At 62.5% G+C, this 14,582-nt stretch overlaps 2 protein-coding genes across 4 annotated transcripts in view; one reads left to right on the top strand and one right to left on the bottom strand.

Moving 5' to 3' along the window:
- LOC121163398 (coiled-coil domain-containing protein 130-like) overlaps positions 1–14,582 on the top strand; it is a 469,842-nt gene that overhangs the window by 147,673 nt on the left and 307,587 nt on the right. The gene's annotated exons all lie outside the window — the stretch shown is intronic.
- Positions 1–14,582, bottom strand: part of MYO9B (myosin IXB) — a 61,461-nt gene that overhangs the window by 13,691 nt on the left and 33,188 nt on the right. Inside the window, exons 5-17 of one of the 3 annotated variants that reach the window (XM_040990670.1) lie at positions 13,807–13,906; positions 13,612–13,712; positions 11,253–11,382; positions 10,556–10,645; positions 10,145–10,261; positions 9,296–9,430; positions 7,802–7,923; positions 5,355–5,496; positions 4,495–4,699; positions 3,766–3,847; positions 3,050–3,139; positions 2,027–2,140; positions 583–622 (exon numbers count right to left, since the gene is read on the bottom strand). In XM_040990670.1, the coding sequence (XP_040846604.1) occupies positions 583–622; positions 2,027–2,140; positions 3,050–3,139; positions 3,766–3,847; positions 4,495–4,699; positions 5,355–5,496; positions 7,802–7,923; positions 9,296–9,430; positions 10,145–10,261; positions 10,556–10,645; positions 11,253–11,382; positions 13,612–13,712; positions 13,807–13,906 (1,468 nt within the window). Of the gene's footprint in view, positions 1–582; positions 623–2,026; positions 2,141–3,049; positions 3,140–3,765; positions 3,848–4,494; positions 4,700–5,354; positions 5,497–7,801; positions 7,924–9,295; positions 9,431–10,144; positions 10,262–10,555; positions 10,646–11,252; positions 11,383–13,263; positions 13,543–13,611; positions 13,713–13,806; positions 13,907–14,582 lie in introns of those variants that run through there. The other 2 variants (XM_040990671.1, XM_040990672.1) reach the window with 2 other exon arrangements.

The following is a 14,582-nucleotide window of genomic DNA, read 5'->3' as shown; positions in this document are numbered from 1 at the left end:
AACAGAGACCAAAAACAACCACCGTTAAACCCCTTTGGGCAGGGTACGCAGAATGAGCGTGAATGTCAGCCAGCTTGCTGTTGACACGGGTCCCTTCCCTGGACGCCTCACCGCAGATACGCAATTATTCCACACCCCCAAAGAATACAGAACTAGATCCAGGTCCCCTGGCTCCCGCCTCTGGGGAGGGGAGACGCGCCTGCATTGGAGCAAGTGGACACAGGGCTGCGTCCCCGTCCTGTCCCCGGGCACTGGAACGCTGCATGGTGTCTGTCGCTCCACCACAGGGCTTGGTGCGGCCACTCCAGCCCCTTAGCTGCAGTGAGCTCTGGAGGTGGCCTCTGGGTGGGACACGCCTCTGGGCTGAGCCTGGGACCTGGCGTTTGCCCTTCCTAAGCCCCTTGCCCTGCACCTGGCAGGAGCTGGCACCCAGTGGTGCCATTCCAAGAGCAAGTCAAGGTTTCTGGAGGGGGGAGATGGGGGGAGTGGAAGGAAGAGAAGAGAGTGCAGGGAGGTAGCCCTGGCGAGGGGGAGGGGGAGGAGGGGAGGGGGCGGGGAGCCCCGGGCGCCCCGGGCTTTTACCTTGGGCAGGATCTGCTTTTGTTTGATACCTTTACTCTTCCTGTCAAAATATTAAAAACGGTTTGTGAACACAGGGCACGCGCTGTGTCCGCGAGCTGGGTTAGTGCAGCAAGCCACGCCTTGCGGGTTAGAGAGAGACAAAGAGAGAGAGAGAGAGAGCACGGAGCGTGGTCAGTGGACAGGCACCAATGCAACAAGGTGGCCGCTGGCCGCCTCTCCTCCTGTGCCCCGCGGGCTCCCCCAGCACCCGGGCCGAGGGGGAAGGGGGAACCTGCTTCGGGGGCTGACAGAGCTCAGGAGCAAGGGCCGGGGGCTCCCCCAGAGTGCTGGAGCAGGCCTGTGGCCAAGCTGGGCAGCCCAGCTCCACGGGTGGGCGGTGGGGAAGGCCCAGGGCCAGGGGGACCTCCACAGAGTGCTGGAGCAGGCCTGTGGCCAAGCTGGGCAGCCCAGCTCCACGGGTGGGCGGTGGGGAAGGCCCAGGGCCAGGGGGACCTCCACAGAGTTCATGGACAATGGCTACGCCTCGATTTTTTTTTTTTAACAAAGATTCTTCCCCCTCCAATAATCTTTTCATTTTAAAAAAGCTTATTTTCATTGGAAAGGCCAGAGAGCAACCTCCCATTGGCTTGTTCACTTGCCAGGCCAGCACAGCTCTCCTGAGTACTCAGGCTGTCAGCTGCTACCGCTGCCCAGGATGTGGCAAGTGGACCAGCCAGGACTCGAACCGGCATTCTGGGGTGGGATCGGCACTGGTCACGCCAAGCCCCGGACCCGATCTGTTAGCTGCACTTTCCATGAACATGTGGAGATCCCCTCCAGGGTCCCCCGCCCACAAATGCGGCTGCACCGGGGGCCCCTCCATCCTGGGGGTGGGGTGAAGGCTGCTCCGGGCCGTGCTTAACCAGGGTCAGGTCCTACGGGCCGAGGCCACTGCCTGCCAGGCGCCAGGGGCTGCCTGAGGCCGCCAGGGGATCCCGTGTGCAGGGCTGGGGATGTATAATGGTCCCTGTGGTGGCCGAGTTCCTGCCATAAGGGCTCCTGCTGACCCCCTCACCACACACTGGACATCTCACTCCTCTGCTCCCCTTCCTGTCTCTGACCGGGGTGGTGGGCCTCACCACAAGGGGGCAGACAGGACCCTGAGCTGTGGGCACCTCTCGGCTCAGCCAGGTTGGGGCTACTTATCATGGCCAGGGAGGAACCGGCCGAGACGGAGAGATGGCAGTGTGTGTGTGTGTGTGTGTGTGTGCACAGTGCTGCAAGCAAGGTCCCCCACCCTCCATGTCCGTGTGTGTGTGTGTGTGTGTGTGTGTGTCGGGGGAGCAGGCAGGGTGGGGGGCGCTGCGTAGCGACAGGGGCCCAGGGGCAGCAGCGCAAAGCCGCAGGGCAGCAGGCAGTCAGTGGCACTTGGCAGCTGGGCCTGGCCCGGGGCAGGGGCACTCACAGGAAGGCGGCACGGGGCCTCTGGAGCCGACTGAGGGACTGCAGGAGCCTACGGGGGTCCTCGCCCTGCCAGGGCAGCCCCTTGATGCTCCGGATGATTTGGTTATGCAAGTCACTGAGGGCGGAGGGGGAAGGGCGCAGTGACAGAGAGAGGACAGTTAGAGCCATGGGCCCGCCACCTGGGGTCCCCCAGACCCGCTCCCAACCCCCAGAGCTGAAACACGAGGCTGGATGTAGAGGGGGTAGGATGGTAGGGGGACCAGGCTCAACTCGGCCATGGTGTGGAGGCACAGAACAAAAAAGAAACTTTGGGGAAGGGAATGCTTCACCTGAGTGGCTCAGCTCAGATAGCCAAGTCTGGAAGGTTCTGTGGCCAATGCCCACCTGTTCTGGGTGGCCAGATTGCAGCGCACGTGAGGTGGGAATGGGCAGGATGGCTCAAATGGGTGACGGGGGAAGGCGGCACCAGCCCCTTCTCCCTGCCAGGGGCGTCCACGTGTGTTCCAAGACACTAGGGGTCTTGCTGTCTGGCCGCTGGTGAGTGTGGGACAGGGAGGGTGTGGGCTTGGGCTCTGGAATGCCCACGTCTGAGAGACAGCAGCTTGGGGCCTTGCACCCGGACGCCCTGTGCAGACATCCACTGGGGACATTGGGGACGTTGGGGCTTCGGGGAAGGTGTGTTTCAGCTCTGGGTGTGGTGGGGCGCAGGGACAGGGAGCCCCCACCCCAGCAGACCCTTGCTGTGATCCATGCACCTTGCGCAGTGCCTGGGGATGGGCGTGGGGGCGTGGAGAGGGCCTCTCACCTCCGCTCCCTCGCACTGCAGGGAGGCACAGGACTGCGACCACACGGGGTTCCTGCCTCCCCGTCCCAGCCCCTCTGCCCCGGTGGCCCGGGGGGGCCAGCGCCCCGTTTCTCCAGGGCCTGGCTGGCTGTCGCCCTCGGTTGGGGAGCAGCTCTTCTCGGCGTGCCTCCCTGGTCTCGGGGCGGACGGTGGTGAAGGCCCTCCCTTGCTGCCACTTACTTCTTGCTTTCATAGAAAGCAATGATGTCCTCAAAAGCGTTAATATCGAACTCGTCAGAGCCGTCACCTGAATAATCTAGTACTGAGCAGCTGCAAGGAGAAGCGTGTGAACTCAGGGGGCCGGGCCCTGGGGTGCTGGTGCAACGGGGGGCACAGAGCAACCACCCCACACACGGAGAAGCCGTGGGAACTCAGGGGGCCGGGCCCTGGGGTGCTGGTGGAATGAGGGGCACAAGGAAAGGCGTTCTCCTGCCGTGCGGCTTGCTGGGAGAAGCACACGCGTGGCTGGAGGACACAGCACTGGCTCTGGCCCTGCCCTCACTCACCCCGCAGCCAGCTGGACCACCAACACCTGCATGCTAGGGGGTTAGGGGGGTCATCCTGACAGAGGGCTCAAACACAGAGCAATGGAATATGGGCACACCTGCTGAGACAACGGGGACAGCGGCTATTCCAGGGCCTCTGCACACACACCTGCCGGCCTGGCTCACTCACTCAGGTGTCGGGAGCATGAGGCTGTGTACCTAGCCTTATGGTCCTGCGGGGAGCACAGGAGACTGGGCAGGGCCCACTGCAGGCTGAAAACGGGCGCCTTGGCCGACAGGGCCACCTGATGGTGCCAGCTACCTGCTACCTGGGAGCTCATTCGAGGTGTAGGAAGTGGGGTTCTTCTCAGGCCTGGCAGCTCCACTGGGACACACCAGGGGCTCGCTCACCGGTACAGCTTTTCCGACGGGGTGCCAGCTCCTCTTGGCAGGTCTCCCGGCTGACTTCGGGCACTGGGACTGCCCACGCCTGCTGGGCACAGTGGAAGCACATATATACTTTTCTGAGGAGGCCTTTCATACTTTCTTAAATATTATAATTGGGGGGTCCATGTTGTGGACAGTGGGTTCTGTTACCACCGGAACGGCTGGCACTGGAGGGGCATCCCTTTATCAGAACATTGGTTCGCGTTCTGGCCACCCCGCTTCCCACCCAGCTCCCTGCCCTGTGGCCTGGGAAAGCAATGGAGGACGGCTGAGTCTTGGGACCCTGCATCCGTGTGGGAGACCCGGAAGAGGCTCCTGGCTCCTGATCGGCTCAGCTCTGGCCACTGCGGCCACTTGGGGAGTGAACCAGCAGGTGGAAGACCTTTCTGTCTCCCTCTCTATATAAATCTGCCTTTCATAATAAATGGATCTTTTATAGAAAAGGATCCTGGGCTGGGGCTCTGGTGCAGTGGCTGGGTTCAAGTCCCAGGTCCTGGCTCCAGCACTCGGGCCCCTGGCAGCCTCACGATGTGAATGGAGTCCCTGACTCTGGCTGGACCCAGCCCTGGCTGTTAAGGGACTGAACCTGTGGACGGAATGCCGGTCTCCCCCATCTTGCCCTTTTTACACATCCAAAGCGGCTGGGGCCCAGGGGCGGTCTGGGGGCCATGGTGGGCAGCAGCTGGACCATACCTGCGGTCTGCTCGGCCCTCTCGGCCCTCAGGCGCCCAGCCTCCCGCATCACGGCCATGGCGCGGATGGCGGCGCGCAGCACGGCCCAGCGGAACACGGCCACAGGGTCCATGCCAATGAGCTCACGCACGTAAGAGCTGTCACTGCCCCGCAGGAGGGCCACGATATCCGGCCGCATGTAGTCCATGTTCTTCTCCCGGAAGTCCTGGGGGTGGTGGGAGCGGGTGGGCGGTCAGCTCGAGGCTGTGGGAGTTGGAGTAGGTCGGGCCTGCCTAGGGTGTGAGGGGTGGTCCCAGCACCCAGGCCTGGTGGCTTCAGACAGACGCCTGTGTGTCTGGCGCCACTGCACGCCCTGCGCTACGCCAGGGCTCGGCTGCCAGGAAGTGCTGCCCCCTGCCCAGGCTGATCCTCGATTAGAACCCTCTGGAAGCTGCCTGAGGCACTCCACGGGCAATGTGGGCAACGGGATGGGATGGACACCCTTCCTGTGCAGCCATGGACCCCCAAAGCCTGGGCCAGAGGGGGAGGGTCCTCCATTGCTCCCTGTACGCCCTGGCTTCTGGCCCAGGGGTAAGGGGCAGGCCCCCGCTGTCCCCCTGCACGCCCTGGCTGCCGGCCCGGGGATAAGGGGCAGGCCCCTGCTGCATGCTGATGGCCTGGCAAGAGGGGCAGGCCCCTATGGTCCTCTTGCCTGCCCTGGCTGCTGGCCCAGGAGTGAGAGGTGGCAGGCAGGCCCCTATGGTCCCCATCTGCCTTGGTGTGAGGGGCAGGCCCCCTCTGTCTGTCCCTCTGTCTGTCCCCCTTCTATCCTGGCCACTGGCCCGGGGGTGGGAGGTGGCAGGCAGGTGGGCAGGACACACCTTAATCTGGTACTTGACTCTGCCCGCAAAGTGCTGGATGATAAACGCGGGCTCCATGACCGGGGTGCCCAGGAAGTACTTGTTGTCCTCATGCTGCTGCTTGAACTTGGCCAGCAGGGTCTGGCTTGTGGCGTGGGGGAAGCTGGAAGGCAAGTGGAGACTCAGCGGCCACCTGTCAGGTGGGAGGCGGAAGGGGGGCTCCTGGCAAGCAGGTGGGGTCAGTGTGAGGTCGGTGTGGGGTCCGTGGGCAGAGGCACAGAGACAGACATGGTGGGACCTGCAGGGCGTCGTGTCAGCGTGGCTCACAGCACCAGGGCTGTTTCCTGGGGGGCAAGGGGGTGGGCTCGGTGCTGACTGCTCAGACTCAGCCAGGCCCACATCTGAGCTTACCACAAGGGCTGCCAGCATCCTGCTAGCATAACCCCAGGCAGGGCTGGCCTCAGGGGGTATGGGGGTACACCCTCTCTGGTGGAAGCCGGGCTCTGTTCACACTCCTGCACAGGGCAGAAGGGACTCCTTGTCTCTGGCTATGATTGTATCCCAGGAGGGCTGCGTGGGCTCGGACACACCCTGTAGTGGACATGAGTGCCAGCATGGGCGGGGAGTGTGTGCAGGTAGGACTATGTGCATGTGGCCGTGTGTGTGTGTGGGTAGGGCTGTGTGTGTGTGGCCGTGTGCGTGTGTCTGCATGCGGGTAGGGCTGTGTGAGAGTGGCTGTGTGAGCTGCCTGGCTCCCAGCAGCCAGGAGAAGGCAGATTCTACAGCGGCGGATGCTGCAAACGCAGGGTTCCAAGGACCCGGGCAGCGCAGGGAGACTGGCCCCTCCGCATGCATGGACAGACACGGGGACACACACACACACACATACACACACCCCCAGCTGTGGGGAGAGAAATTCAGATCAATGGGGGAAAACAATTTCCACAAGGAGCCAAAAGAGCAAGGCTGTAAATAACACACAGGGGCGCACACGGCTGCCTTGCTGGGGCTGGGAGCTTCCCGAGGGAGAGGAGCCAGGTCCGCCTCACCCTGGGCACTCTGCACGCGACCTGGGTGCTGGCCGCAGCAGTGACGGAACAGTTCTGTTCCCGTGAAAGTCGCGACCTTGAGCTCCTATAGATGCCAGCGTCACGGGCAGCGATCTAACTGGCTGTGTGTCACACACTGGCCCCTCCTGCCTTTGGCTCAAGATGAGGGTCGCGATGGCCCGTGCCAGGCTCTGCCCAGTCCTGCAGGGACATCTTTGGCAAAGGGGAGGCCGACAGTGACTCTGTCTCACTCTCTGAGACCCGTGATGGTGACCAGATCTGGACATCAGGTCTTTGCAGCTGTAATCCATGAAGATGGTGTTGGTGGGCGGGCCCCAGGCCAGCATACAGAGAAGGGGACCAGGAGCTGGGGCCAGCAGGGGCTGGAGCCGCGGCAGCCACTAGCCAAGGCACGTTCCATCCCCCAGGAGGATCCTCCCAGGGCAGGTGTGGCCCCCGCTGGCCGCCTCACTTTGGGGCAGCTGTCTTCCCGGGGCACAAGGAAGTCAGTGATGGGGCAGGGTACTGCTGTGAGCTGCTGTTGGGCAGCCACCAGTGTGGCAGCGGGGGCTTGGTCCTGCCCGCCTTCCCTGTGCAGGAACCCAGGGATGCCCAGGAAGGTGGGTGCAGGCCCAGGTGGCTGCACTACAGACACACCGTGCACACGCTGCTTCATCACATACACACTTGGTAAACAGGCTGAGAAGAGGGCTGGCGCTCTGGCACAGCTGGCTAATCCTCCAACTGCAAGCACTAGCATCCCATATGGGCACTGGATTATGTCGCGGCTGCTCCACTTCCCATCCAGCTCCCTACCTGTGGCCTGGGAAAGCAGTGGAGGACGGCCCAAAGCCTTGGGACCCTGCACCCGCGTGGGAGACCCGGAAGAGGCTGCTGGCTCCTGGCTTTGGATCAGCTCAGCTTCGGCCACTGCAGCCATTTGGGAAAGTGATCCAGCAGATGGGAGACCTTTCTCTCTGTAAATCTGCCTTTCCAACAAAAACCAGTAAATTGTTTTAAAGATTTGTTTGCTTTTACTGGAAAAGCAGATTAGATATTTAGAGAGAAGGAGACAAAGATCTTCCATTTGCTGGCTCACTCCCCAAGAGGCTGTGACAGCTGGAGCTGAGCTGATCCAAAGCCAGGAGCCAGGAGCTTCTTCCGGGTCTCCCAAGTCAGGGAGACGGATGGGAAATGGGGAGCCAGGATATGAACTGGTGCCCATGTGGGATGCTGACATGTGCAAGATAAGGATTTAGTTATTGAGTCATTGTCCAGGCACCCAAATAAATAAATACATCTTAAATCAAACAAACAGAACATGGCTGAGTGGCTCTGATGCGCCCCCCTCGCGGCGGGCGGGGCTCAGGGTGGGGCTTAGCGGCAGGGCTCGGGGCGGTCTGCACCCAGGCCACTCACTTGCTCTCCTCGTCCAGCAGGTAGAAGAGGCCCGTGGGCTTCTTGCTGATGAGGTGGATGCAGCCCACATTGTCGGTGTAGTCAATGTTGTGCCAGGTGATGCCCTCTGCCTGGTACTCCTCCTGCGGGGTGGGGCAAGGGTCAGACCTCAGACACACCAGTGCCCCCAGGACACACGGAGACACACACACACACGCGCCACCCACCTGCTCCAGCACAGCAGTGCTCCCAGGACACACGGAGACACACACACACGCGCCACCCACCTGCTCCAGCACAGCAGTGCTCCCAGGACACACGGAGACACACACACGCGCCACCCACCTGCTCCAGACACACACACGCCACCCACCTGCTCCAGCACAGCAGTGCCCCCAGGACACACGGAGACACACACACGCCACCCACCTGCTCCAGCACAGCAGTGCCCCCAGGACACACGGAGACACACACACACGCCGCCCACCTGCTCCAGCACAGCAGTGCCCCCAGGACACACGGAGACACACACACGCGCCGCCCACCTGCTCCAGCACAGCAGTGCTCCCAGGACACACGGAGACACACACACGCGCCGCCCACCTGCTCCAGCACAGCAGTGCTCCCAGGACACACGGAGACACACACACGCTGCCCACCTGCTCCAGCACAGCAGTGCCCCCAGGACACAGGGAGACACACACACGCGCCACCCACCTGCTCCAGCACAGCAGTGCCCCCAGGACACACGGAGACACACACACGCCGCCCACCTGCTCCAGCACAGCAGTGCTCCCAGGACACACGGAGACACACACACGTGCCACCAACCTGCTCCAGCACAGCAGTGCCCCCAGGACACACGGAGACACACACACGTGCCACCCACCTGCTCCAGCACAGCAGTGCCCCCAGGACACACGGAGACACACACACGCCACCCACCTGCTCCAGCACAGCAGTGCCCCCAGGACACACGGAGACACACACACGCGCCACCCACCTGCTCCAGCACAGCAGTGCCCCCAGGACACACGGAGACACACACACGTGCCACCCACCTGCTCCAGCACAGCAGTGCCCCCAGGACACACGGAGACACACACACGCCGCCCACCTGCTCCAGCACAGCAGTGCCCCCAGGACACACGGAGACACACACACGCCACCCACCTGCTCCAGCACAGCAGTGCCCCCAGGACACACGGAGACACACACACGCCACCCACCTGCTCCAGCACAGCAGTGCCCCCAGGACACACGGAGACACACACACGCCACCCACCTGCTCCAGCACAGCAGTGCTCCCAGGACACACGGAGACACACACACGTGCCACCCACCTGCTCCAGCACAGCAGTGCCCCCAGGACACACGGAGACACACACACGTGCCACCCACCTGCTCCAGCACAGCAGTGCCCCCAGGACACACGGAGACACACACACGCCGCCCACCTGCTCCAGCACAGCAGTGCCCCCAGGACACACGGAGACACACACACGCGCCACCCACCTGCTCCAGTTTGAAGATGTGCTGGTTGAAGTAGTACTGAAGCTGCTCGTTGGCATAGTTGATGCAGAACTGCTCAAAGCTGTTCCTCTCGAAGTCCTCAAAGCCAAAGATGTCCAGGACGCCGATGGACAGGCACTGGGGAGGGCCGGGGTCACCACCAGCGCCTCCTCCCCTCCTCTGCCCCAAATGCGGCTGCATATTCGGGGCTGCCCGTCTAGGTGCCCCATCAAGGTCCCGGGACCTGCCTGAGCAGCAGCAGCCCCTTCTCTCTGTTTTGTAATATTCTCTAGGGAGGTGGTGCACCTGGCTCAGTGGCTAACATTTCGCCTCTAAGCACCAGCAGCCCATATGGGCGCAGGTTCTAATCCCGACAGCTCCACTTCCCATCCAGCTCCCTGCCTGTGGCCTGGGAAAGCAGTTGAGGACGGCCCAAAGCCTTGGGACCCTGCACCCGCGGGGGAGACCCGGAGGAAGCTCCTGGCTCCTGGCTTTGGATCGGCTCAGCTCCGGCCGTTGGACGATCACTCTCTGTGTCTTTTTCTCTCTGTTGATTTGTCTCTCAAATGAAAATATGTAAATCTAGCAAAATTTTCTCGAAGGTGACTGTGTCTCATATGTCTTTTTCCCCCAAAATACTGATGAGAGGGACTGATGGATCTGCCACTGCCAGCAACGGCCTGGGCTGGGTCAGGCTAAAGCCAGGAGCCTGTCCCACACAGGTGGCAAGGGGCCAGAGGATCTGAGCCGTGCCCTGCTGCACCCAGGCCTACACCGACCCAAGCTCTGGCTGCGCTGAGCCAGCCACCACGCTGCCCGGCCCGATGCCCCGGCTGGGGCAGGGAGTCTCACCGAGACCGACTCCTCCATGTCTCTCTTGTTGAGCAGGGCGTGGTTGATGCGCAGCACGATCCAGTCGAACAGGGCGCTGTACAGGGACTTGGCCATGGAGTCGCGAGCAGTGATGGCCTGAGGACACATAGGGTGTGCATGGGGGGCGTCTCACACGGGTGGACTCGGGGCTCTGGGTCTGCACACACGGGGGTCCCAGGGGTCCCTGCCCCTGACCCGCGGGTCTTCCTCTCGGGTGGGGCCCCTCTCCCTGCACCCCCCGTGTGGGGTGGGGCCCCTCTCCCTGCACCCCAGCGTGTGGGGTGGGGCCCCTCTCCCTGCACCCCCCCACGTGGGGTGGGGCCCCTCTCCCTGCACCCCCGCGTGGGGTGGGGCCCCTCTCACTGCACCCCCGCGTGGGGTGGGGCTCACCTCGCTGAGGCTATAAGGAAGGATGAGTTTGTCATTGACCGTCACCGTTTTCCTCTTGGTCAGAACTTCCACCAGGATTTCTCGCTTCACCTGTTTCAAGGTGAGAAGGGAGCTGAGCAGGTGTGTGCTGAGGGAGTGGGTGGAGGAAGGTGGGAGACGAGATGGCTCCCCAGGCTGCAGGGTCCCCAGCATACAGCACCCGGGCACATCCCAGGAAGGTTCCAGAACTGGCCCCCGCAGATGCACTGGCATATGTGGCTGGGGCACGTTAGGGGGTGGGGTGAGAGAGGATAAGGCCTCCAGGACATGGGGGCCGTCCTGTGGGCGCAGCAGGCCTGGTCTCTACCCAGCAGAGGCCAGGAGCGCCCAACGACCGCTCCAGCCACACGGCCTGCTGGCCCCTTGGGGTGCCCTCACTGTGTAGTGCTGGAACCCGGGGATGACAAGGTCCCCTAAGCTACTGACTGCACTGATGAGCCACGCCTTCTCAGCTTCTGCCTGCTGCCAGGGCCGAAGGTGGGAAGGAGGTGCTGCCGGCCAGCGGTGTTGGGGGCATGGAAGCAGACAGGGCCGTGGGGAGTGGCGGTAGTGGTGGGGAGGATGCTGGCAGCATGCCCTGGGTGACTGAACCCTGCCAATGCCACCGGTTCTGGTGCTGTGTACCCCACACCGCGAGGATGCTGGCAGCGGGAGTTACCTTCAGAAGCTGGGACAGCGTGTCCAGGACCTCTGGGGGCCCCACTTCCAGGCCTTCGTCGCGGCCTGTGGCCCTCTTCTTGTAGGTGACATTGCCCAGGTACAGGATGGCTGACAGGATGGAGAAGATCCTACGAAGGGCAGTGGGAGTGGGTGAGGCCCGGAAGAAGTTTCTGGATCCTGGCTTCGGATCGGCGCAGCACGAGCCATTGTGGTCGCTTGGGGAGTGAATCATTGGATAGAAGATCTTTCTCTCTGTCTCTCCTCTTATCTGTATATCTGGCTTTGCAATAAATATAAAATAAATCTTTATAAAAAAAAAAAAGGCAGATGGTGAAATGGGAGGGACACTCTCCCATCCTTGGTCGATTTGCCCCCACATCCCCCCGTGGCTGGGACTCGGCCAGGCTGAGACAAGAAGCAAGAGCTCAAACCTGCGGCCGATGCCATGGCCCAAAAGGTTAACCTTCCACCCTAGGGTGCCCGCATCCAAAATGGGTGCCAGTTCGAGTCCCAGTTGTTCCACTCCCAGCCCAGCTCCCTGGTAACGTGCCCGGGAAAGCAGCGGAGGACGGCCCGGCTCCCTGGTAACGTGCCCGGGAAAGCAGCGGAGGACGGCCCGGCTCCCTGGTAACGTGCCCGGGAAAGCAGCAGAGGACGGCCCGGCTCCCTGGTAACGTGCCCGGGAAAGCAGCGGAGGACGGCCCGGCTCCCTGAACCCCTGCTACCCATGGGGGAGACCCAGACGAAGTCGCCCTCACCCATGTGGCCATTCTGGGAGTGAACCAGTGGGTACAACATCCTCTTCTCTCTTTCGTCTTTGCCTGCCTTTCACTCAATATGTCGGTCTTAAAAACAAACTGAATGCAGGTCTTACAAGTGGGCAGGGCAGGGCCACCACTGGCTGTGTCCCGGCGAGAAGCTGGCATGGAGCACGGGGCTGGCACCTGAACCTGGTATTCTCCAGCGAGCAGCCTGGGCCTCCCTCTGTTGCCCTCCCGGGATGTCAGTGGGAACTTGCAATGGAATCTGAGTCTGGGTGGCTTGCTGGTACGGTAGGTGGCACCCACTATGCCACCATGCCAGGGTCCCTGAGCCGTGACTGCGCCCTCCAGGGTGTGTGTCAGAGGAGGGTCAGAGCTGCGCTCTGCTGCGGAGCCTGCGAGACACCGTCGACGATGGACAGAAACGCCTGCCCTGCCGCTAGCTTCCAAGAATACCATGTCCGGCTTGGGACTGGCCATTAAAGCTGGGGCACCGCTTCCTGGCCACCCACTCACCTGACACCCCTTCCAACTGCCCCTGTTGCTAATGACGCGTCCCAGATGACAAGGGCAGGGCGGGAGGGTGGGGACCTCACCCTGGGTACACCCACCTGCCTCACCCTGACATCACTCACAGTGAGCTGCTCTGCTCACTGTGGCTCTGGGAGACATGGTGGCACGCCACGCAGCCCTCCTGGCCCACACTTCTCAGCCTGGTAGGTGTTTTCAGGGCTGGCGCCAGCGTGCTATCCCCTGACAAGCCCGTTTCTTTAGGACTTGTCCCTGGAATGGGACGAGCCCAGGGCGGACAGCCGCTAAGGGTGCGCTGCGGGTGCTGTGTGCATGCTCCTGTTGCTTGGGGCATCTGCCATCCCTTCTGACCATGTGTGTGTGGCTGTGCCACCTGTGCCCTCCCAGATGCACAGGACCCTAGCCCCGGCGCGTCCCCACCACCCGCCAGCGTGGCGGCTGTGCCGGATGAGACTGCGCAGAAAGGCTTTGTAACTGTCGCGAGACAGTGGTGGGGTGTGGTGGGTGGGGGGCACCTTGCGTCCTGTGCTGGCATGCTGGGCTTCCCACCCCAGCTCGGCTTCCTGTCTAGCTCACCCCGGGAGGCAGCGGGGGAAGGTTCAAGTGCTCAGGGCCCCCAAACCCACTTAGGAGACCCCAGATGGAGCTCCAAGCTCTGGCATGGCCAGGCTCTGCCCACTGTGGTCATTTCATGGCAGTAAGCAGGTGCCCACTCACTGCTTCCTGGTGGCCGGCAGGAAGCCCACCATCTCCATGGCCTGACTCCCACCCCCGGTCCCAGCACCCGGCCCTGCGCCCACTCACTGCTTCCTGGTGGCCGGCAGGAAGCCCACCATCTCCATGGCCTGACTCCCACCCCCAGCCCCAGCACCCGGCCCTGCGCCCACTCACTGCTTCCTGGTGGCCGGCAGGAAGCCCACCATCTCCATGGCCTGACTCCCACCCCCGGTCCCAGCACCCGGCCCTGCGCCCACTCACTGCTTCCTGGTGGCCGGCAGGAAGCCCACCATCTCCATGGCCTGACTCCCACCCCTGGTCCCAGCACCCGGCCCTGCGCCCACTCACTGCTTCCTGGTGGCCGGCAGGAAGCCCACCATCTCCATGGCCTGCTTCAGCCTCTCGAAGTCATGCTTCAAGTCCTCCCTGTCCTCGATCTTCAAGTTGTGCTGGAAGACAAGGGCATGTTGGCGTCTCGGGACAGAGGCGGTGCTGGCCCAGGCGCCTGAGGGGGCTCCTTAATGGGGGTCTGGGGGGCGCTACCTGGTTGAGGTAGAAATAATCTTCGGGTTGCTTTAGCTGAAATTCTTGACGCTCCTCCTCGTTGACGCCGAGTAACAGGTAATAGAAGACGTGGTAGTTGCTGCAGGGCAGGCCAGGAGGGAGAAGGTCGCTTGTGGCAGCAGCCCCAGGGCTGGGTGTGTGTGTGTGTGTGTGTGTACCTGGACAGGCGTGCATGTGTGTGTGCAGGTGTAGGACCTGGGAGCCCCCTGCCATCCCAGCCGGGGGAGGAGCTGACACGGACATGGAGCCTACGCCCCCAGGTGCAGGTGTGTGTCGGTGTGTGTCTGTCTAGGCGTGTGTGGGTGTGTGTCTGTAGGACACACATGTGTATGTGGACAGGTGTGCATGTGCTGGGCATGTGCACGTGTCTCATCTGTTGCTTCTCCAAGCAGAGTTCATTCATTCACGCCTGCCAGGGGCACAACTCGCCATGCAGGGAGACACCCCAGCGCATACACATCCCACAAAGGGAGGGCGGTTCTCACAAAGTCTCAGGGAGAGAAGGACCTGGATTTAGGAAGTGGGGGTGTGGGGGTTGGTCTGATTTGCCCATCACTGATGTGCGGAATCGGATCACATTTCTGGGTAAAAATCTGAGTGCCTGTGCCAGGGAACGGCCAGGGGAGGGTGGACATGGACACAGAACCCCTGACATGGACACAGAGCTCCCATGCCTGTCCCAGCTGGGGGAGGGCTGACATGGACACAGTGCCCCTGGCCGTCCCAGCTGGGGGAGGGTGGACATGGACACAGAA

This window comes from Ochotona curzoniae, unplaced genomic scaffold, assembly GCF_017591425.1.
Source record: "Ochotona curzoniae isolate NIBS_2020 unplaced genomic scaffold, NIBS_Ocur_1.0 contig_605, whole genome shotgun sequence".
Classification (NCBI taxonomy): domain Eukaryota; kingdom Metazoa; phylum Chordata; class Mammalia; order Lagomorpha; family Ochotonidae; genus Ochotona; species Ochotona curzoniae.
Note: the sequence above shows the minus strand (reverse complement) of the source record. Positions and strands in the feature narration are given on the sequence as shown.